The sequence below is a fragment of the Mus musculus genome, chromosome 9 (genome assembly GCF_000001635.26).
Source record: "Mus musculus strain C57BL/6J chromosome 9, GRCm38.p6 C57BL/6J".
Classification (NCBI taxonomy): Eukaryota; Metazoa; Chordata; class Mammalia; order Rodentia; family Muridae; genus Mus; species Mus musculus.
Genome location: NC_000075.6, coordinates 96,215,610 through 96,240,014, shown reverse-complemented (window position 1 = coordinate 96,240,014; position 24,405 = coordinate 96,215,610). Strand labels below are relative to the sequence as shown.

General features: G+C 38.2%; 1 protein-coding gene across 28 annotated transcripts in view; it reads right to left on the bottom strand.

The window, feature by feature from the left end:
* Tfdp2 (transcription factor Dp 2) overlaps positions 1-24,405 on the bottom strand; it is a 127,401-nt gene that overhangs the window by 83,632 nt on the left and 19,364 nt on the right. For 11 of the 28 annotated variants that reach the window (XM_006510961.4, XM_006510962.4, XM_006510963.4 and 8 more), the window contains exons 3-4: positions 16,817-16,921; positions 7,267-7,333 (exon numbers count right to left, since the gene is read on the bottom strand). The exons of 4 other annotated variants lie outside the window; for them this stretch is intronic. In XM_006510961.4, the coding sequence (XP_006511024.1) occupies positions 7,267-7,333; positions 16,817-16,831 (82 nt within the window). In that variant the 5' untranslated portion in view covers positions 16,832-16,921. Of the gene's footprint in view, positions 1-7,266; positions 7,334-8,215; positions 8,285-16,816; positions 16,922-24,405 lie in introns of all 28 variants that reach the window. 13 more of the 28 variants (XM_030244195.1, NM_001184706.1, NM_001184708.1 and 10 more) reach the window with 3 other exon arrangements.

Sequence of the window (24,405 nt, the reverse complement as noted above, 5' to 3'; positions counted from 1 at the left end):
CACTATTTAAAAAACAAAGGCATTGTGTGTGTGTGTGTGTGTGTGTGTGAGAGAGAGAGAGAGAGAGAGAGAGAGAGAGAGAGAGAGAGAGAACATGCATGCCATAGTGAGTTTGTGGGCGTCAAGGAATAAAAGGACAGCTGTGCAGTCTTTTCTCCCCTCCGCATTTACAGGGGTCCCGAGGACTGGGCTCAGGCCATCAAGCTTGCACACACTCTTAGAGCCATACAGCCAGCCCCTCACACTATTTTGGTAATCTCCTGTAAACCTAAAACTGCTCTAAAATTAAGAGCTTTTTTTTTTTAAGCTGCTAACAAGGTCAAATGCTATTTTTTTTAAAAAAAAAAGTGGTGTATAGTTGCTCATACCTATCTCCAATGCTCTGGAGGTTGAATCAAGAAGCCTGGGCTATACAGCAAGACTACCTCTTTCTTTCTTTCTCTCTCTCTCTCCCCCTCCCTCCCTCCCCTTCCCCTCCCATTTCTTCCTCCCCTAGTCCCTCCTCTTTCCCCCTCTCTCCCTCCCTCCCCCATCCCTCCCCCTCCCCCACCCTCCTCCTCTCCTTGTCCCTCCTCTTCCCCCTCCCTACCTCCCCACCTCCTATATACAAAAGTAAAACAACTATTTCTTTCAAATATTTTTCTGTAGTCATTTTATACAGTTATAATCATATTACATTTGTTCCTAGTATTTTGAAGTATAAGAAACATATTTTGGGGCTGGAAAAATGGCTCAGTGGTTAAGAATACTGACTGCTGCCAGGCGTGGTGGCACACGCCTTTAATCCCAGCACTCGGGAGGCAGAGGCAGGCAGATTTCTGAGTTCAAGGCCAGCCTGATCTACAAAGTGAGTTCCAGGACAGCCAGAGCTACACAGAGAAACCCTGTCTCAAAAAACCAAAAAAGAATACTGACTGCTCTTCCAAAGGTCCTGCGTTCAATTTCCAGCAACTACATGGTGGCTCACAATCATCTGTAATGGGGTCTGATGCCCTCTTCTGGTGTGTCTGAAGACAGCAACAGTATATACTCACATTCGTAAAACAAATAAATAAATCTTTAAAAAAAAAAAAGAATGGAACATATTTTGACAATTGGAAAAACTACAGTATTACATGGTAGGCCAATTATTTAATGAGAAAAACATGGTTGTTTTAGACAGGGTTCTCAAGAGAAACAGAACTACAGGGTAGAGTGAGTAAGTGAGCATGTACGTATGTATGTATGCATGTATGTATAAATATACCCATATAAGAATTTATTAAATAAGCTTTAAAATAGTAACAACAGCTAAACCACACCTGAGAAACTAGTAGGTATTCAGTCCTTGAGTGTAGAAGGCAAAAATCCCCTGAGCTCATAGATCAGCCCCAGGGAAACCAGGAATGTGTTAAAGGCTCTTCAATGGAAGAGGTGTATGCCCTGTTTTTGGTTTTTTGTGGGTTTTTTTTTGCCCAGAAGGCTGGGAATGGATGTGGTTAATAGCTAGTGACCTCTGAACTACCCTATGACTGAGGCCACATCTGTTTTCCCCAGAGTCTTACAAACAGAACCAGAGGTGATTAATAGCTTAGGTGACCTCTTGCTCTCTGTATGAGACCACACCAGATCTTCCCCAGCCCTTTAGGATAATACATGTAGTCTATCAACAGAAGCCATCTTTATGGAAGAGATGACATGAACTTGCAAATGAGTCTCAATGTAATTATGCCTTAAGCTTTATTGCGCACATGGGATTGTGTACCAGAAAAAAAAATGCTTTTGGAAATTGTACTGTAATTAAATATGCTTAAAATAAAGCGCTCAGTGTCAGACTTTTGAAGTTTGAACCAACACAGGCTACTGAGTCCTGCTGAAGCAGACCTCCTTCTTGCCTCACGTAGATTGTTACTCTGCTGGCACTGCTGTTTGCAGAGACATCCCTCACACACACTTCAAGCTGGATGCCTCAATAACACCAAACAATCCTATTGCAGATAACTAGAAATTCCACATTAAATATTTTTTGGATTTTCTAAAATTATAGAGAGATCAACAGTCATGCTTGATCAAATGACAACAAAAATATAGTATATTCACCATATTTTATGACTTTTAACTAAAAGAAAAAGCATCAATCTATATGCTCTGCTAAACTTCCATAAAAAAAAAAATGGTGTCCCTGGCTCAAAAAAAAAAAACCTAGAAAACAGAAGTTTAGACAAATATGTCTGGTAAAAAAAATGATGGTAGAAAATGGGAGAAGAGACCCAATCAGAAGGAATTCTTCACCTCCTGTGTATAAAATGCCCATTCTTTGACTAAGTCTCAAACCATACATACATGAGGCAGATTCCAAGTGCCCAAATAAAATTAAAATGTATATAAGCTAAATGAAGCTAGATATGGTAGCACATGCCCTGTAACCTTATCACTTAGGAAACAGAAGCAGAAAAATATGTCAGTTCAAAGCCAGTCCATGTGATTGTGAGATCTACTTCTAATCTGGATCTTTGAGGTAGAAGAACACACCTTTAATCCAGAGCTTTTAAGGTGGAAAGACTCACTTTTAATCTAAACCATACCCTCTGCTGGAAGCCTATAGAAAGGTCATGGAAGAAGCAAGCCTCGGCTCTTTGCCTGCTTGCTCTTGTCCTCACTAGCAAATCCATTCCTTCACTAGCACTAGGGACTACTTCTTTGGGATTCCAGAGTATACTGAAGACCAACTGAGACATCAGCCTTGTGGACTGAATAAGTATTGGATTGCTGGAACTCCTCTTCATAGGCAGCCATTGTTGGACTTACAGGATCATAGCCTGTAAGTTATTCTAATAAGTCCCTTTTCCAAAGAGAGATTCATTCTGTAAGTTCTGTTACTCTAGAGAATACAGATTTTAGTAGCAGTAGTGGTTCTAGAGTAACAGAAGGATGAATATTTTAAGTATCTGGAATAGGCTTTCCAATTCGCCAACAACTATAGTTACTCAAGTTCTCCTGCACGCTCAGAGAGCACTAAAGTTTTACAGACTCAGTGAGACAAATGCATTTGATTATCCTGATTAACCAACTGTGAGGGCAACAGATTTGGTAACTAGGAATATAAAACTTTTGACAAGTTGTAGAAAAATAAGGAAAATGCTGCTGTTTCTTGGCTTCTTCTAGCATCTCTAGATAAACTGACAAAAGAAAAGAACTAGCTCTGTGATAAAACTAACCAACTTCTAGATTCTCAGGATACGGTGAAGGACTTAGTAACAAAACTGACTGGCTTCAGGGGCATATAAACAGTCTAAAGTTTTCTAAGTGTGCCTTGGAAGAGGATCTTCTCTCCAGCACCCACAGAGCTCAAGTTGTGGAAAAACAAACCACAGCCCTCGTTATAAAGTTGGTTGAATTACAGCAAAAATTCAAGTCCCAGCTTTGGAGGTGACAGTAGCTAAAGTAAGAGCATTAATTGGTAAAGAATTGGTCCTGTAACTCGGGATGCAAATGTGTGGGAGGATGCTATTGAAGCTAAGAACTTTAAACCCTCAGATTCTCAAGAGTTTATCTCACCTAAGGAAGTAGTCTCTGCCTTCAGCAAAAGATATACACACCCCATCCTCTGAAAATATTGCCCCTTTCACGGTTAAGTGAGGTAATTAATACTACATTGTCTGCTAAACCAGCTGTGACTTTCTCTTAAGAGATACCAGGCAAGACAACACTGATGTTCCTCAGGGCCCACCAGTTGTTGCCTCTAGACCTATATACTAGACTCAAGGTTAAGCAGGCTCCTAGAGGTAAAGTATAAAGTGCAGCCATGAGGACGTGTGCTACACTACTACAGAGCTTAATGAGTTTGCTAATTCATTTAAGCAGAAGTCTGTGGAATGTATGTGGGAACGGATTTTAAGTGTTTGGGATAACGGTGGAAGAAACATAAAACTGGATAAAGCTGAGCTTATTGATATGAACCCTCTTAGTGGAGATTCTAGGTTTAATACAGATGCTTAGACAGCTAAAAAAAAGGGGGGGATCAAAAATTTGTATGAATGGTTGGCTGAAGCATTTGTCAAAAGATGGCCTACTGAAAAACTGAAGATGGCTGATATCCCCTGACTTAATAAATTGATGCAGAGATTTTAAAGTGGTGGAAACTGCAATGCTAGAGTGGGTACTCTGTATAAAACCTAATCCTCCACGATGGGAAGGCCCAGAAGACATATTCTTCACCAATCCTGTAAGATGCAAAAGGTGAGAGGGCACCAGCACATTTGAAGAGCTTCGTTGATGCCCTTTTCCTTGCATCCAACTTTTGCTTGGTTGGATGAACTCAATGCAATGGGTTTAATTGGGCTTTAGGTCATAGGGGCCAGATGGCAGCACTGAATCACCAAATGGCAGGTCAGACAAAGCTGTGTCCACAATGCCTGACCTGTAATGGTCAGCACAGGCAAAGAGAATTTTATGGTAGCATGACTCATAGAGACCTCTGGTACCAGTAAACAGTCATGGTATTTTCAGGCATGCAATAGATTAAAAAAAAACAAAACAAAAACAAAAACAAAAAAACTACTGAATTTTTGTTTGACCTATATAAGCAGAAAAATTCTCAGACAAATGAAAGAAACATTGGATCATGGCAAAAGATAATCTTGGCTTGTGAACCCATTTCCAGACTTGAGCCAATTTGCTGACCCAAACCCCTTGACTGAGGACAGCCAAGTTCCCCCGAGGAAGGATGATAAAATACCTAGAAGTTTTACTGTTAGACTTTCTCCAGTTCTTCCCGAGAGGGACCTCAGCCTTTACCAAGGGTAGCTATACATCTGGAAGAAAAGAAACAAGCAGACTTTCTGGGGTCCACTGGATACTGGTTCTGAATTGGCACTAATACTGGAAGATCCTAAGACACACTGTGGCTGAAGTGCAACTCACAGCAGGTCCAGCTGCCCTGAACTCAACCTGTGGGTATCTTCCACGTTCAGAAGTATAATTGGGATAGATAAACTTAGAGGTTAGAGAATCCTGACTAACAACAGGGATTAGAAAATTTCAGGCTATACTGGACTATCTAGCAAGATCTTATCTCAAAGGAAAAAACAAACAAAAAACTCACCAAAAAATGAAATTAAGGTTTGAGTTGATGGGGGCTGGTAAAATGGCTCAGCAGGTAAAAGTGCTTGACACCAAGCCTGATCACTACCTGAGTCTAACAAAATCATGGACTTTAGAAGAAAACTACAACCACCAGTTTACTAAGCCAGCATAATTCCTAACTACATTCAAAATACTTACCCTTATACCCACAGATAAGAGTACCTCTCATCTCTCATCAAAGAAGCATCCTTTGCAACAGAGACCACTAAACACACACACACACACACACACACACACACACACACACACACACACACACACACACGAGATTAATGAGGAGAAAATAACTAATTGCGGAAGGCTCAGCATCAACACAACTCCTGCACCCAAGGCTCAAGACTTCATGGAAGAGAGGACAGAAAAACTAAGAATCAGAGGACCAGGAAGTCTGCTGCTGTAAGTGTCTCCTAGCTGGGTGAGGATGGCACACATCTTTAATCCCAGCACCTGGGAGGCAGACACAGGTGGATCTCTGTGAATTCCAGGCCAGGCTGGTGTACAGGATGAGTTCCAGGACAACCAGGGCTACCAAAAAAAAAAAAAAAAAAAACCCAAACCAAAACAACAACAACAAAACTATCCCAAAAAAACGAACCAACCAAACAACTAAGCAAACAACCAACCAACCAAACAACCAAACAAAAAAGATAGTGATCTCCTTCCACCTATGGTTTGGGGTGGCTATGAGCTCCCAGGTATTATACGTATGACTTTTAACAGTCCTTTTGTTTAGCCCTAGTGCATTCAAAAAGTAACCAGTAATGGTTCTATTACCGTTTTCTGTATATGACATCATGGGGGTGGGGTGAGAAGCACCAAGACTTAAAGTATTTCTCAAATACTTTAATAGCACATAAGCTCTCAGAGTAACTCCTACTGACTATTAATATTATTTACTAAGTTAGATATTTTTATGTGAGGAACAGATTTCAGTAGCCTCTATGACACATCTCAGACAGTACACAAATCTTTTAAAGAAGCTGGCATTTTCTCAAAACTGGAATACAGTGGCAATATTTTGTTCTTAGTCTGTACAATGGAAAATGTCAAGCATCTACAAATCAGGAAAGAGAAATAATGAAACCCCACACAGCCGTCACCCAGTCTGAATACTCAATCACCTTATAAAGAATATCACTTTATCTGTAATGTCATGTGTTCTAATCTCAGAGTAGACTATTCTGAATCTAACTGCAGACATTCTATCGTTTCATCCATAAATATTTCATCACGTATGCCTACATTCTTAGATGGTGAGTCAGATTTCTGATATTAAGTAAGTAACCCAGAAAGTCATGCATTACAGAAATTTATCTGTTAGAAAACAGATATATTACTTTTTTTTTAACTGCATTTTCTTACAACTTAACTTGAAAGTAGAAAATTGGGGGAAAGTTTTTAATTTTTAAATGTTTTACTAGCCTATATTAACGATACATAATAATGATTTCATTGTAAGTTTATACATGTATAAAATGTATGTCAATCACATCTGTCTCCCTGTCACAGCATTTATCTCCCTCCTACCTCTTCTAATCTCTTCCCCTTCCCAACTAGTCTTCTTCCTACTGTCATTATTGTTTTAATGCTTTGGTTTTTGGTGATCCAATAGCTCTCGTTAAGGTTGTTTCAGGAGCATGGGCACCTGACACGTCACTACACCTCTGAAGGAATTGTCTTTCCTTCCTGTCTTTCCTCAATCAGCCAATAACTACAAATGATGGGAAAGCTGGGGCCCACTGGGCCTTTTAACTCCCATCTAGTTTTGTTTGGTTTTTGAAACAGTTCAAACTAGCCTGAAACTAGGTATAAAGCCCACACTGGTCTCAAACTCATAGCAATCCTCCTGTCTCAGCTCCATAAACATTACTAACTATAGCCACACCAAAAAAAAAAAAAAGTAGATTTGAAACATGTCAACAGGAATAAGATCACTAGGGCTTTGAGACTACTAAAGAAGGAGATAGAGAAAAAGATACACAAAGACCTTCTACCTCTTACAGACAACTGACATACGAGTTGGTATGTGATAACATCCTAACATTATGTACTATTATACGCAAAGGAATTCTTATAATTGTATATGTTATAGGAAAACTTCAAAAAAATTAAATCCAGAAATGTTTATTCAATAATCCTTACCTTTCGTTGGACTGAAATTCTGATCTATAAAGCCCCTCAGCTCTGCATTTGTGGATGGCAAACCAACCTGAATAAAAAAAAATTAATACTCGATCTGAAGTATTGTAAAATTATGTAATAAAATATTTTATATTTTCCACCAGAAGTCTGTATCAAGTGTTATATGTAGTCTTATGAAATAAACTAATTATATCATCCATAGGAATATGTTACTAAAAGAAAAATGCTGCTTGAAATGGGAAAACTACGAATTTTAGATTAAAAATTAATGGAATGCTACTTATGAGTTAAATCAAAATCCACAAATTTTCTAAATACTTTGAAGGCAAGTAATACGCAGCTGCCAACAGATAAATCACACTTCCATCCCTAGGGCTGGGGGCTTGGCTCAGCAGCAGAACACTTGCCTAGCATGTGCAATGCCCTAATTTGCTCTCTAGCACTATAAAAAGAAGAGTATAAAACTACATCCTCATTGCTGTCCTTAATTTCTCATGCTCTTAATCATTCCCACAATGATTTTAAGAACTACCACATAAGTACCACAAATACCCTAAGTACAAGGACAGCAGCCTCAAGTCATTTATCTGGGTCCACACTGGATTACAGAACCCACTGCTGTGTGCCTTAGTCAAGCCATTCAAGTTACAAATTGGCAAAGTAGAATGTGCTTCCAGTCCTTACTAATTCTGGTTGTGAGGAAGACCCAAGGGGATGAGTATGCACAGTACACGGCACAGTACACGGCACACATTCTTCAATCTGTGTCAACATTCACTTTTTATTAGTTTGTCTCAGTAATCTCTACAGCAAGTAAGTTTATAATCTCCCTTCAGATGGTTTATTTCACTTAATATAATATTTTACACGGCTACCTGGAATCTTAGATGAAAATGCCAGTATCATAAGAAATATTTGTTTTTTGTTTTGGATACAGAGCCTCACATACCCCGGGCTGGCCTCAAACTGTATAGCTGAGGATTAGTCTTCTGATCCTCCATCCTCTATCTTGAGAACGCTGAAATTACAGGAATGCATGACTACTCTTGATTTCCATCAGAATTTTAAAATTTGCTTCAGAGCCTAGGGGAATCCCCATTTTGAAAACATGGCACACAAGCCATTAAGATGGCTCAGTAGATAAAGTGCTTGCTGAGCCAGACTGAAGATCTGAGTTCAAACTCAAACCCACATAAAGGTAAAAAAGGAAAAATTTCACCAAGTTGCCCTCTGACCTTTCCAAGTACACCCTGGCATGCAGATAGTCCCCCACACCATATACACACAAAATATTTTTTTTATTTAGCTCAATATCTGAGTCCTGGTCTACAGGACAGCCAGGATTACACAAAGAAACCTTGTGTAGAAGAAACAACAACAACAACAACAACAACAAAACAAATGTACAAAAACAACTTAACTCAAAGCAAGTTATAATACATGGACTCATTACTATACATTATGGTTTTATACACTAAAGAGTTGTAGTCTTACAATATTACAAACTTGGAATATTCTGTAAACTTTCAACATTTCAAATTTGTAATTTGGTACCTCAAAACTTCTTTTCAAAGATACATTTAAAAGTTTACTGTAATAAAACTCATATGGTCTCAAACTATTGATCATTATCTTGATATTTTGATACATGTCTACATTGTTTTTATAAGTTTTTTATTTATGTGTAATGGTGTTTTGCCTACATGTATGTCTTTATGAGGGCATCAGATCCCCCAAGAAATGTAGTTACAGACAGTTGTGAACTACCATATGGGTGCTGAGAACTGAATCTGGGGCTTCTGGAGAGCAACCACTGAGCCATCTCTCCAGCCCACCACCACCACCACTACCACCATCATCATCACTGGTTTTTTGAGACAAGGTTTCTCTTTGTAGCCCTGACTGTCCTGTAGACCAGACTAATGTCAAACTCAAGAGACCCACCTGTCTCTACCTCCCAAGAGCTGGGATTAAAGGCACGTACTACCACGGCCCAGTCCATGTCTACATTATTAAATAATCACTACAATCATGCTAGTTAACAAATTCTTACTTTTATGGTATGTTGTGTGTGTGCATGAGTCTATGTACTGAGTAGATTTAATTTAGTATTAATCTGTGCTGGTGTATAGCTCAGCAGGTTTTAATTTACACGTCAAAATCTCTGGGTTCAATTCCCTGAACAGCCCCTCCTCTGAAACAAACTATTCTAATCCATAACATAAGGTTGGGGGATGGTTTTGTGCACTGTGTATTCAGATGCTGATTTCTATGCCCAGACATCTGGTTGCAAGGTCAAGCATCTCTGGTCTCAGTGTTATGTAAAAATTGTTTTCTATCATCTCTGATTGGTTAATAAAAGGATAAGCCAACTAGCTGGGTAGAAGAGAATAGGAGAATAGGGTGGAACGTCTAATCCCAGTGAGAGGGTCCCAGAGAGAGGAGGGAGGACAGACCAACAGACAGACAGAGGGAGTAGAAGGTAGAGAGACCATGAATATGAACTAGGAAGATTCGCTGTGAGGTAGCAATGAGAAAGCAGTCATAGGAATGTAACAAATTAGAAGTATGTAACAAATTAGAAGTATACAATACAACAATGAACATCACTGTGCTGCAAATCAGTTCTTCAGTAATTTGAAAGAATTTTAAGGTTTAAATGTAAAGTTTTAAAACTTTGTAGACTTGGCTTTAATAAGTTTTTGTTATTATTTTATATGTATGGATATTTTGCCTGTATGTACATCTATGAACCATTTGTGCCTGGTGCCCACAGAGGCAAGAAGAGAGTATGAGAGCCTTTGAAACTGTTGTTACAGACAGTTGTAAGCTGCCATGTGGGTGCTGGAAATCACACCCAAGAGTTCTAGAAGAGCAGCTAGTTCTCTTAACTGCTGAGCCATCTCTCTAGACTCACAATGGACTATTTTAAAAAACTATGTAATGTTTTACATTATATATCCTTCATAAGCACATACTTAGTCCATTACAATTGAATAGTTTAAGAGCTAATGGTTTCATTAGTCAGTGGTTAAAATCCTTTACTAAGTGAACTTGCTTTTTACCAAAACATTTCTATATACATTTAACACAGCCCAGTAATTCTGAATAATAGATAAATGGCACCTAAAATCAAAATTTTATGACAGAAATTGACACTGAGATGAAACTAGCTTCTCAAGTCTATGTAATGGTGTGGATACTTTGCACTGAGATTTAAGTTTAGTTAGCTTTAAACAAACAAACAAAAACCCCCACTGCAACCAACAGCCATATCATGGCTCCCCTGTACTACTCACAAATATAACGTTAAACATTTAGGCAACTGAGCATCTGTTGATGTGTGCTGTCGTTACTAAGACGCCCACCCAACATCATAAGCAAGCACTTCTGCTACAAAGAGAAAACAAAACTTTAGTCAGTCCTACTTCGAAAAGAAAGCAAAAATGACAGACATTTTTAAAATATATTCATCCCATGATTAATATTAAATACATATAACTTCAGAAGAGTCATTTACATTTTTCTTATTTTATAAAAATAATAGTTTAAAAAAAAACCAAACCACAACAAAAATCACATGTTCACAGTAGAGGGTTATTACTGTTAGGTTTTAACACTGTTCTTCATGCCGTTTCTGCAGCGTAAGCAGCAAACAAATCCACAAACTTAGACACCCATATCTTGGGGGCTGGAGTGATGGCTCAGCAGTTAAGAGCACTGACAGCTTTTCCGAAGGTCCTGAGTTCAAATCCCAGCAATCACATGGTGGTTCATGACCATCCGTAATGAGATCTGACGCCCTTTTGTGGTGTGTCTGAAGACAGCTATAGTGTACTTACACCCATATCTTAACTGTACAGTTAAAAATTAGATAAAGGCCAATTGAGTCTCACTATGACAGCCTAAGTTTTATCTTAGAAGTAAGGTATTAATTTAACGTTCCTAAAAATACTGCCAAAACCCATTTAATAAATTAAAGTACATATTAAATTCTGTTTTTATTCTTTGTAGTTTAAAGACTCAAAGTACAGTACTTAAAAATAAAAAAGTTGGCTAGGGAAGACATTTTAAAATATTCTTTCCCAGGCTGGAAAAATGGCTCAGTGATTAAGAATGTATATTATGCAGCTCCATGTCAGGCAGCTTAGAACCATCTGTACCTCAAGCTCCAAGAAATCCAGTGACTCTGGCCTCCACAGGCATGTGCACTTTGCAGGGCCCAGTGGCACAGTCTTTAATCTCAGCACTCAAGGAGCAGAAGCAGGTGGATATCTGAGAGTCTGAGGCCAGCCTGGTATCATAGTGAGCTCCAGGACAGCCAGAGCTCTGGAGGACCCTGTCTCAAAACACACACACACACAAACAACAAAAGTATTATTTCCTTCTATTTAAAAAAGAATTAAGGACTGGGATAAAGTGGTACTAGCCCTTACTCCCAGTGCTTGGGAGGCAAATCTCTGAGTTTAAGGCCATTCTGGTCTATACAGTTGAGTTCTGTCTTGGTTAGGACCCAGAAGCAAGAGACTGAGGTGGATATTTTACATATCAAAATTTTACAGACCTGGCCTCTCCCAGCATCCCTCAGTCCCTACATGTCATACCCTGCCTTCAACCTTGAACTTTCCATCCCAGGGGCTGAGGTGCCCTTCCCTCAGAGGCTCCTCCCTATATAATCCAGACAATTAGGTCTGTTTCTCTGTGTCTGTCTGTCTCTGTCTCTGTCTGTCTCTGTCTCTCTGTCCTCAGACCCTTATTCCCTTTCTCTCTCTCTCTCTCTCTCTCTCTCTCTCTCTCTCTCTCTCTCTCTCTCTCTCTCTCTCTCTCTCTCTCTCTCTCTCTCTCTTCTCCTCCCCTAGCCCCTCTATCCCCTTGGCAATTCCTCTGGCCTCAATCCTTGGGGCCAGTGAAATCACCCAAAAGCAGTTTCTAAATAAACCTGCCTTTAATATAAAAATCTGGTTTGAATTGGCTCATTTCACCAGCAGAGAAATAATCTATCAAGTTCCAGGCTAGCCAGGGATAGTTAGATCCTGTTTCAAAAAGACAAATAAGGAATCATAAGGTTAGAGAGAATGAGCAAAAGTGATCACTGCTCTTGCGGAGATCAGATTTGATTCCCAGCATTCAAGATGGTGGAGCTTACAATCTCCTATAATTCCAATTCAAGACATCCTGCAACCTATTCTCCACAGACATATGCACACACGCACATGTATAGTCACGTGTACACACACACACACACACACACACACACAACCAATAAAATAAATCTTAAAATGGATTAATTAAAATAAAAAAGGAACTAAAGTGGGCATGGTGATACACATCTGTGATCCCAGAATTTGAGAGGCTGACCTAGGAGGAAGCCAAGATCAAGGCCAACCTTACATAGTGAGTTCCAGGACAGCCTAAGCTACACAGTGAAATTCTGTCTCTAAACCACAACAATAACAACAACCAAAAAGAATATTTCCTTGAGCAAAAGGAGGGGAAAAAAAAGAATCCATAACTCATGTTATACTCTTTGCCTAATCAGATAAGAGATACCTTCTCCCTAGGTATTTCACTATAAATTTTCTTAATTAACTTAAACAAGTTTGGGGCTGGAGAGATGGCTCAGCGATTTAAGAGCACTGACTGCTCTTCCAGAGGTCCTAAGTTCAATTCCCAGCAACCACATGGTGGCTCACAACCATCTGTAATGGGATCGGATGCCCTCTTCTGGTGTGTCTGAAGACAGCTACAGTGTACTCATAAATAAATAAATACATAAATCTTTTAAAATTTTTTAAACAAGTTTAATGGGTTTAAGGTATAAACATGATATAAGATAAATATATATGAAATGATATCTGGGTATTACAATGCTGTACTACAATCTGTGAATAATCACTAAATGTATGCTAAATAAAATAACATTATTTTTAATAATCAAATCATAAATAAGAATATTACAAACTGTACCAATATTTAATATTTCTGATATAACTTGGAAAACAATTCAAATGAGATGATTTGTACCTAAAAGTAAACTCTAACTTTCACAGGCAAGATGATTTTGGAATGCAATGGTGGTACATGCCTTTGATCTTAGTCTAGGAAGGCAGAGGCAGATGGATTTCTGTAAGTCTGAGGATAGCCTAGTCTACATAGTGAGTTCTAGGACAGCAGGGCTACACAGAGAAACCTTGTCTCAAAAAACTAAAAAAACTAAATATGTAAATAACAGAACTGAATATTTTACATCAAACAATTGTGCATATTTGCTTATGGTCAAGTTATATTTGTTTTAGTTATTATTCAAATGCCAATAGATTCCAGTTTCAACATATGCAATTTCCAAACAGATATGGAGATAACCAATAAATGCATAGAATATAACTAACCTAACTAGTAATCAGAAAGAAACAACATATAACTTTTTGCTGGTTAGAATGACAAATATTAAAAATAAAAACCTGTAGATAGTACTCTTGCTACTGTTGGGCTCACTGCCCCCTCAACATTCTCTTTCCATTATTTTTAACAGAGGAAAAGAAGATTTGTGTGTGTGTGTGTGTGTGTGTGTGTACTTATGTGTACGCATAAAATAAGAGACATGTTATTTTCACATATTACTGGTAAGTAAATAAACATGCAGTCTTTAGAAAACACCATTTAGCAATATGACTCAAGCAAGGGCTCAGAGTACAGTTCAGGAATAAAGCACTTGCCTCGCATGCATGAGGTCCAACATTCAATCTCTCTGCTGCTACTCAAGAATGGGAGAAAAATAATGTCTGGACAAAAGTCATACATACTCAGAAATAGGACTTTGTAATTTTCAAAGATTTTTGTCTGATAGAAATAATCTGACAAATGAGCGAAAGAGAACAAAATGTTCGATGTCACATGTGGGGTGTTTCCCTATAACCCCTAGAAAGCGAGAAGCAGGAATATCCTGTCTTAAAAATTAAAGGCCAAGAAAGATGGCTCACACTTCCTACCAGTCGGAAGACTGCAGCCAGACAACTGCCCAGCTGCCATGAGTTCTAGCCCAGCCTAAGCTACATAATGAGATCCTATCTTAAATCAAAACTCTTGGACAACAATGCTATAGTGGTGCTTGATAGTAGTCTGAGGGTTTGTGAGGCAGAAGAAGCATGCAATGCAAACCTGGGCTACAAAGACCCTGCTTCAAATTACAAATATGACCAGAGAGACGGTTCAATGGGTAAACCCACTCCACACAAGACTGGTGACCTAGATTCAATCCCGGCAGCCACACTGGAAGAAGAGAACCAATTCCAGAAAAAGTTGTTCTCGGACTTGCACAAGCACCCTGTAGCTATGTGAATGCCTACCCCTATGCACACACACGCGCATGCACACACACACCAAACAATTAATACAGATACACCCATATACTCAATTAGCACAGATACACCCAATCAACAAATAAAGTTTAAAATTTTGTAAAGGATAAAAACATTTAAAAATGGGAAAACCATGACTAATATTAGGAAACTAGTATATTATCCATACCATGAGTAAAATAAAACAGCATCTTAAAATGTAACAGAAGTATTAAAATAAGCAAAAGTATTCATTATAGGGTTTATAACTTCATTTTATTTGATATATTTTGGTTGATAAATATGTAAACACTGTGCATTTATATATACTAAACATCTTCCTGAACAAAATCGTGCTAATAATCTATTGGCTAATTTTTTTTGCCTTCTATTTTCTATAAAAAATTAACAAATATGTAAAAAAAAAGTTTCATTGACAAAGCAAAAAACAGTATACCTTGGATTATATTGCAAATTATCTTTTGTGAAACAGGCATGTTCCTGCATGTCTATAATCCCAGCACTTAGAACACATTTGCATAAAGACTGTGAGTTTGAGTGGTTGGCTTGGCTTAGATAGCCAGACTGTGTCTCAAAAAGAAAAAAAAATCTCTTTTGTATACTAGGGTAACTTAAAATGGGATATACCTAAGTTTTTGGTTTAGAGGACTCATTGGATAGTAAGCACTATTTGAAGAGATGCAGAGAATATATGTCAGTACTTTATCTCTCACTCCCTTGGCAAAAGGGTCCATCCTATACCCTGCGTAATTCTGGTAAGAAACATGAACAGGAGAGGCTCCCAGCCCAGACCTCGTACTTCTGACATCCCATTTACTCCCACACACTGTTTAGACCCGTGTGTGAGCCAAGCAGAGTAATCAAACCGCCTCTATAGAATTTAAAATTGATAAAAAATAGAAAAATAGAAAGTTCCTTATTTTCTTATAAACCGGCACTACAGGACCCAAGTAAGCCATTATGCTACCATACATACAGCCAAAAGATGGGACTGGGCCACACACACGCACAGACAGACTATATGATGTCATTCTTAAATCCTTAAAGCTAGAGATATTTAAAGCCACAGAAATCTAGACTTTTCAATTATACAAGTCAATACATTTGATCTTGCTGTGATGACTGGTTGTGTTTGTTTGTTGTTTGTTTGGAGACAGGGTCTTGCTATATTGCCTCAAATTTATCCTCCTGCCTCAACCTCCTGAGTAGTTGGGATTACAGCCATACACTTCCATAACTGGCTCCTCAAGGCTTTTGAATAGGACTTTCATTATCCCTGACCCTAACTATGATCTAAAAGGCAAAGGTAACTGCGCAGACACAAACACATGCACACACACAAACAAATGTTCTCTGACCTCCTAAGAGAAACACTTTCCCAAAGAGTCTGCAATTAGCGGGAACAACAAAAGATTGTCAGACTGCTTTTTTCCCTTCCTGCATACCTCTCTCTAACATGCAGATAAAGGATGGAGAGAGGCTAGCTATGGACCTAAAACGATCTTCAGTGGGGAGGAGGAAGAAATGAAGACGATAGACAACATCCAGAAAGGAGTGAACTATGAAAACAAATCCTGTTGCAGTTCCTGACAGACTCCAGGTTTGAGGCTCGGATCTTTCTAGGGGGTACTAAATTCCTAGTTGTGGATTCCTAAGACATTCCTTCATCTTTATAATAGAGATATAAAGAAATGACAATTCAAAAAAAAGGGAAGCAATTCTAAAACTTTTCCAACAGTTCTAGAGTTGGTCTTGAGGGAACACCTCAGAGAATGTAGCAACCTGGTTCCAAACAACATCAGAGCACACACACTTCCCTGAGCAAACACAAGAGGGGAAAAACAAGCCAAAGAAACCAGAGATGTGCTCAGTAAGGCCAAGTAACTCTCTAGCAACCAAAACAAATTTGTAACAGTCCCCAGAAGAGGAGCCAAGTTGGAAACTTTCTAGAGATAGCTACTTGCAGCTGTTGAAAACGAACAACTTGGCACCAAACTACAAGAATCCGATAATGGCCATAAAAATACTGTATTCAATAGTATTAAGTTTATCTCACACACCACACAATCAAAACCAATTATAAATCTAGGCAATGTTTTGAATTTTGTTAACCAGAATAGTGAGAAAATCTGTATAGCAAAACAGCATAGGCTCACTTTAAAAAGTAATTTTTAAAAATTACAAATACTTACATTTTTTGCCGTCATGTCAAACAGTATTCTGTTTAATATTCTGTAAAGCCATTAAAAAACACACAAAAATAAAAACCTTCGTCTTCAACAGTTCTTTAAAATATCCTGTTAAAGGGAAAGAGAGGGAATAGCAATGTAATAACAGGCAATGTTTGCGTCACTTACTGAGACATGTACTTGCAAGTGAACTGTCTAAAGTAAACCTTAGAACAGCACCATGAAAATATGTATCTTTATTATCTCCATTCCAGATAAAAACTGGGGTTTTAAAGCAGTTAAGTAATTTGACAAGTCAGCTCTTCTCTCGAGGGATACAGCAGAGATATACTATGTTGCTTTAGATAATGCATTGAAAGAAACATCAGGGCTTCATGGAGAAAGCACAAAATTAAGAGATAATAGAGGAAAGTAGAAAGATCAATAGAATGCCAACTAGTAAGTATAATGAATTCTACACTTGGTGAAACTCCACCACAACCATCATAATAAGCCAATTAAGGGAAGAATCATCAACAAAGGTTAACACTAGTTACTAGAAATGTGCAACAAAATATTAACATAATATTGAAATAGCTACTTATAAATATCTTAATACAAAACTTCCAGTAAAGAAAACTGACACACAGTGATCAGAGTTACTAAATGGCCAACAACAATCAGACAAGTCATCAGGAGTCTCAGGTGAACTGAATGGATGCAATATCATTTCTGAGATACCGCTGTCCAACAAGCAAAACCGAACCATAAAAACTATCAGGGACATACACAGTGAAAGCTAGTCTTCAAAATAATGGCCTAAGCTCCTCAATTCCATTAGTGGAGACTGGGGGTGGGGGGCGTGGGGGTGGGGGGGAGATGGCGCAAAGGAAGCTAAGAAAGCATCCATATTTAACAAAACAAACAACCCTGAAAACTCAATTCAAAATTGGGATAACTGGAAAAGTCCACATACTAAAATATGTATGGTTTTTTCCTCCTTTCTTTTCCTTCCTTCCTTCCTTCCTTCCTTCCTTCCTTCCTTCCTTCCTTCCTTCCTTCCTTCCTTTCTTTTCGGATAGGGTTTTGCTACTGAGTTCTGGCCTGTCTAGAATTCTCTTGTCTCAGTCTTCTAAATGCTAGGATTACAGGTCCAAGCAACCAGGCCCAAATTTCATTGTTGTTTCTGAATATTAGTCCATAAACTATAGGGTCTTTCTATATGTTAAACATCCTTTATCTTAGGGAGAAAAATAAACTGGAATACTTCAGGAGGTGAGAGGCATCATAACAAGAACTTACTTTCAAATGAGACAGAGAGGAAACGGAAAAAATAAAGCAGGTATAAACTGTTATAATCGGTGAATCTGGGCAAAGGCGTCCAGCAGTTCTCTACCCTGCCTCTGTAGCTCTTCTCATTTTTGTGTGTTTATTTGATTTTTGGAGAGAGAGTTTCATATAATTTTTCTTTTAAAATCATCACACCAGCCATGGCAGCTCATGCCATAACATGAAGACTTGGGAGTTGAGACAAGGGAAATTACAAGTGTGAGGCCAGCTTAGGCCACGAAGTAGCACAGTGAGATCCAGACCAGCCTAATCCATTCAGTGAAACTATGTCTCAAAAATAACTAAATAAACAAATATTAGATTATCTTAAAACAGAAGTGAAATCTATTAAATTTTAATATAGATTTTAAAGCACTAGAGTTAAAAGAAAGGCACTCAAAATGAAAAAAGAAGAAAAAAAAAAGACACACCTGAGAATGTAGAGATAGGAAAATCAGTAATTAAATGCCAGCCTTGGATGACAGCAAGCTCCAAAGCAGCCTGAGCTACATGAGACCCTGTCTCAAAACACACCTGACCAGAGAGACAGATGAGAGGGCAAAGGTATTTACTGAACAGCCCTGGAACTTAGGCAAAGGTAGGAGGAGGGACTGACTCCACACAGTGGTACTCTGATATTCATATACACGCTGCACCATGTCCACCCACATACATCACACACACTAATAAGTACAAATGTCTCTTTCAATTTTCCCACACCCATGCACATACAGCCAGCATGAACTGGACTCAGTGCGATATAAGAGAAATTCATAAAATAGAAAAGAGCACCTGAATGGTAAAAATACATCACATATATATATATGAAATTCATATATATATATATGAAATTCATATATATATGAAATACATCACATACATATATATGAAATTCATATATATATAAAATTCTCAAAAATAAAATACTCTAAAATATTTAAAACATAAATAACATCACAAACACACACAATAACAGAAAACAAAAAATTAAATTACTTTATAACCTACTAAAATACATTTATGACAGGAAATTAAGTCTTTCCCACAGAAGACATGATTTTAACTCATTAAGTTTTATGAGCTTTCTATGTACAGATTCTGGGTAGATATTATTCCCTATTATTTTCCTCTCACTTAAAAAGTTGAAGGTAGCAATGTGTTCACTAAAATGCTCTCTTCTCCTTCCTCACAGATGGTTTGTCCATATAATGTATGACTTAATGCTGCCAACAAGACATAAGCAGATACTAATGAAGTGAGCTAGCAGATCTGGCTACAAGGATCCCCTTTTTTCTCCCTCCCTGAGCCCAGAGCATGGCTGAAATGACTACAGCTGCCTGTCTCTATGCATCTGCTTCATCTCTGTGCTCAATATTCAATACTGTATCATATTTCCTAAAAACTAGGCTACTGAACAGCACTGTGGTGTTCAAGCAAATAAAAAGAAACTGATGAAAGACTGGAGATGTAGTTCAATAATTAGAGGGCTTACCAGGAATCTGGACTATATCCCCAGTATCATATGGAGAGAAGGATAGTTAAAAAATTAGGAAGTTAACAGAATCTAACTATTTCAGAACACCAAGTAAGAAGCAACCAACAAAAAAGATGTTTGCCACATCAATGAACCTGAGAGCCACGTGCGATCCTGTTAGTATTCTCTGTATCATCTTAGCAAAGTGTGGCACAGACTGATTCTCTAAATGCTGCCTAAACAATAAATGCTTAAAATAAAGCCAAAGGAGCTTATGTTTATTGAAAAAATGTATCATAATATTTCTGCACCTCAATTTCTATTTTCTGCCAAGTATTAAAGGCAGTTTACACTACACTGAATAAGATGACACATATAAAGTTAATAAAACACTACCCAACACAGTGTAAGCAATCAACACCAGGGCGAAATCAGTGCTCATTTCCCATGAAAACTTGATGCTGCTTCTTCCAAAGTAAGTAATGAATAATTTATAAAGGAAAAATAAAAAATACAACACAAACTGCAATTTTAAAACAGGAGAAAGCTGGACAGTGGTGGCACACACCTTTAATTCTAACTCTTGAGAGGCAGTGGCAGGTGCATCTCTGTGAATTCCAGGCCAGCCTGGTCTACAGAGTAAGTTCCAGAACAGCCAGGGCTATACAGAGAAACCCTGTCTCAAAAAACACAAAAACAAACAAACAAACCAAAAAAAGAAATGTTTTCAATTACGATTAAAAAGGTTAAGTATCTTAAATGCTTTTAAAAGATTTTGTTTTCCTTTTGTATTGACCAATGTTAAAATTACCTGCAAATTTTTCATATGTGGCTTTAAACTTTCCAAAATGTCAAGAAGATAATGGGACACTGAATGTTTTCAGAAATTGCTATCTTTGGCAATACTGGTGAGTCTCAGATATAACCCAGCCATGTGTGCTGAGGCATGGTGTTTATCCACACTCAGCAACTGCACACGCCTTCCTGTTTCCAAGTCTTCTGTTAGTTAAAAACATAAGTTCTTCTTCCAGCTTCATGAGCACATTATGTCAAGCTCAAAAAGTCAATCTTTTGACCTCGCCATCTGCCATGATCTCTTGTCAACTTTCAGACAATGTAGCTCCCACAGATGGTCTCAACATGCAAGCCCTTTTACATTCCAGTCACAATTTAGAGGCTCCAACATAAACCCAAGGTAATATGCTAACCAAAATTCAGGCAAGAGCAAGCAATATCACTTCAATCACAATCTGTAGGCTTCTTTTATCAGCATATAAGACAGAATTCTAATAGTGCCAGTAAAAGAAGCTACGAAATTAAAGTTCATCAAATAGAACATTGCATTACTAATTTTAAATTCATTCTCATGATTAAAAGTTTAAAAACATGAAACTCAGTGGTAGAGCACTTGCTTAGCATGTGGGAGACTCTGGATTGAATACCCAGCACCATAAAAATACATACATAAACAGAAAAATTAATGAATAAATAACAAAGCCATACTAAGAGTGTAATTGTGTTTAGATTGTGTCCTAGGTTCTTACTGAACCATAGCCCATATACCTTATTGATCCCATTTCACTACCTTTAAATGTGGAAAAGGTATTATTATTCTGTGTGTGTGTGTGTGTGTGTATAGGCACACATGTGACACATCACACATGTTAAAGGAATTGGCTCTCTCCTTCCACCATGTGGGATCAAACTCAAGTCATCAACCTTGGTGGTAAGTTCCTTCACATATTGGGCTACTTCTTTATTACTTTAATAGCCTTTTTACAATTCTTCATATAACTTATTCTCCTGTCTCATGGACTCTGTACAGGCTGTTTCTCTGTCTGAGAGTTTCTCTGGTAAATTCCTCTTCAGATCTCTTCTCAGATGTCCCTCCTCAAGGAAAATAATCCCTTTTCCTCCTCCCAGACTAGGTCAGAGGCTTCTACTTACTGTTTAGCTGCTTTCTCTTTTCATAGCATAGCCTGAGTTGCCGTAATATACTTATTAATGTGATTATCAGACTGTGGCCTATCTCTGCCAACTAAAGTGTAAATTCTATAAGACCAGGAGTCCTGCTCATTTAGTTCACATATGTGTGTGTATGTATGTATATACATACACAGTAGGAGATATATACATGTGTCAGTATTTTAAAATACATGAAAAATCTATTCAATACAACCTAGCAGTGGAAAATGAAAACAAATATTTAGCACATACGCATATCTGGAATTTCAGTAAGCTACAAGTAGAATTCTGGGTATCATAGTCTCATCACAATAAGCAAAAGGATTTTAAAACAACATACTTGTGATTGATAACTTTTTAAAGATTTCTTTATTTATTATGTATAGTGTTCTGCCTGTATGTATGCTTGCATGCCAGAAGAGGGCACCAGATCTCATTATAGGTGGTTATGAGCCACCATGTGGTTGCTAAGAATTGAACTCACAACCTCTGGAAGAACTGCCAGTGCTCTTAATGTCTGAGCCATCTCTCCAGTCCCTTGTGTTTGGTAATTTTTAAAAGTTATAATATAAAATATATTTGTAGTAGAGAACATTTAACTTCACTGTTTGAGAGAGAATCTCAATTTCTTCATTCTAGGCTATGTAGAATTCATTTTGTAGCTTGTGCTGGTCTTAAACTTGTAATAAACATCCTGTCTATCCCTACTAAGTGCTAGGATTACTTGCACAATCACTGCATTCAGCTTAGTTTTACTCTTAATGTAAAATGGATAAGACATAAAAATTCATTTTTTAAAGACAAGGCTGTGGGGGAAGGGGGGAGGGCTAGACAGATGTCTCAGAGTAAAAAACACTGGCTCCCCTTCCAAAGGATCTGGGTTCAATCCCCAGCACCCACATGATAGCTCATAGTAGTCTGTAATTCTAGTTCCAAGGGATCTAGTGAGGTCCAGGGCAGCCAGGGCTACACAGAGAAACCCTGTCTCAAAAAAAAAAAAAAAAAAAAAAAAAAAAAAAAAAATCTATATAAAGGGCTGGAGAGATGGCTCAGTGGTTAAGAGCATTCATTGTCTGCTCTCCGAGAGGTCTTGAGTTTTCCTGTAATTCATATATGTGATCATAAGAGGGAAGATGGATATGTGGAACCTCTCTGTAGTAGTGTACAACTTCTTGAGTCTACTGCCATTTTAAAATAAAAAGTAAGGGCTAGAGTTGATAGCTCAGTGAAGATCCAAGTTCAAATCCCTAAAACCAACATAAAGCCAAGCATACAGCACATGTTTATTATCTCAGTGATTCTTCGGTGAGATAGGAGGCTGAGCTAAGAGGATCACAGCAGTGAAAAAACAAAGAAATCTGATTTCAAACAAACTAATGGAAAACATACACCAGAGGCCATCCTCTGACCTCTACACACGTAGCACAACACATGCACACCCAAACATACATCATGCATACATGCATACACATTATACACAAACACACATACAATAAGAATCAGATATGGTAGCACAGGCCTGTAACCTCATACTTTGGAAACTAATCTCGGAGACTCATAAGTTCAAAGTCAGCCTACACAAAGTCAGCTACACAGAGAGACCCTCTCCCAAGAGAAAGACAAATGGAGACAGAAATTTGACCATGTAATTTTCTCTTATCTTTATTTGTTAACATACTATCAAGGCAAAAAAGAGAAGTCAAATGATATAAAACAAAACAAACAAAAAACAAAAACAGACAGTGAAATGCCGCTTCCCAGAACCTTTCTGTACTTCCCTATTCCCCACCTACCCCACTATTTCTCTGCGCAAACAGTCATCATCCTGGTCTTCCTATTTCTTATGTATCTGCTGTAGGTTCCTTTTGTTCTTTCTTTTCAAACCAGGGTCTCTTATGTAGCCTTGGCTGTCCTAAAACTTGCTGCCTAGAACTCACAGAAATACACCTGCCTCTGCCCCACTAAGCGCCACTTGCTTGGTTTGCTCAGGTTTCTTTAACAAACAAACAAACAACATAAAAATATTATGCTATTGCATATTTTAAGGGGCCTGAGGATCACATCAAGGCCATGTAGCTTGGACGGTAGAATATTTACCTGGCATATACAAAATGCTGAGTTCTATCCCCACCACAGATGTTAAATCAGATGTGGTGGCACACACCTATAATCCTGATACTCCAGAGGTAGAGGCAAGAAGTTCAGAGGTTCAAGGCTATCTCTGGCTATAGAGGTAAGGCCAGCCTGGGCTATATGAAACCCTGTTGTAGAGTAAAATTATGCTTATGAAACATTACAATGACCAGCATGGTCAGATATCCCCAAAAGTTCAACAGTGGTACGTACATCTTGACACTAACCAACAGCCCACTGAATAAAAGGTACTTTGTGCCTAGTATTATACACCTTGCCAACTACCCATGGCTGGTAAGGAAAATGGAACATAAAGAACCTTCTAGCCGGGCGTGGTGGCGCACGCCTTTAATTTCAGCGCTTGGGAGGCAGAGGCAAGTGGATTTCTGAGTTCGAGGCTAGCCTGGTCTACAGAGTGAGTTCTAGGACAGCCAGGGCTACACAGAGAAACCCTGTCTCGAAAAAACAAAACAAACAAACAAAACCTTCTGCTGCCACTTTCCCAAACTAGGATAATTTCTAACTGCATTCTTACTATTTATCCTCATCTTAGCGCTTTCCCACAGAGAAGAGCACCTCTGACTCCATACCAAAGAAGCTTCTTTTCACAGACGTCACAAACAGAAAGACACAAATGGTCAAAATGCAGAAATCTGTGGGTGCCCAGCCTCAGTGGATACATCTACAACATAACTCCTACACCTAAGGGTCA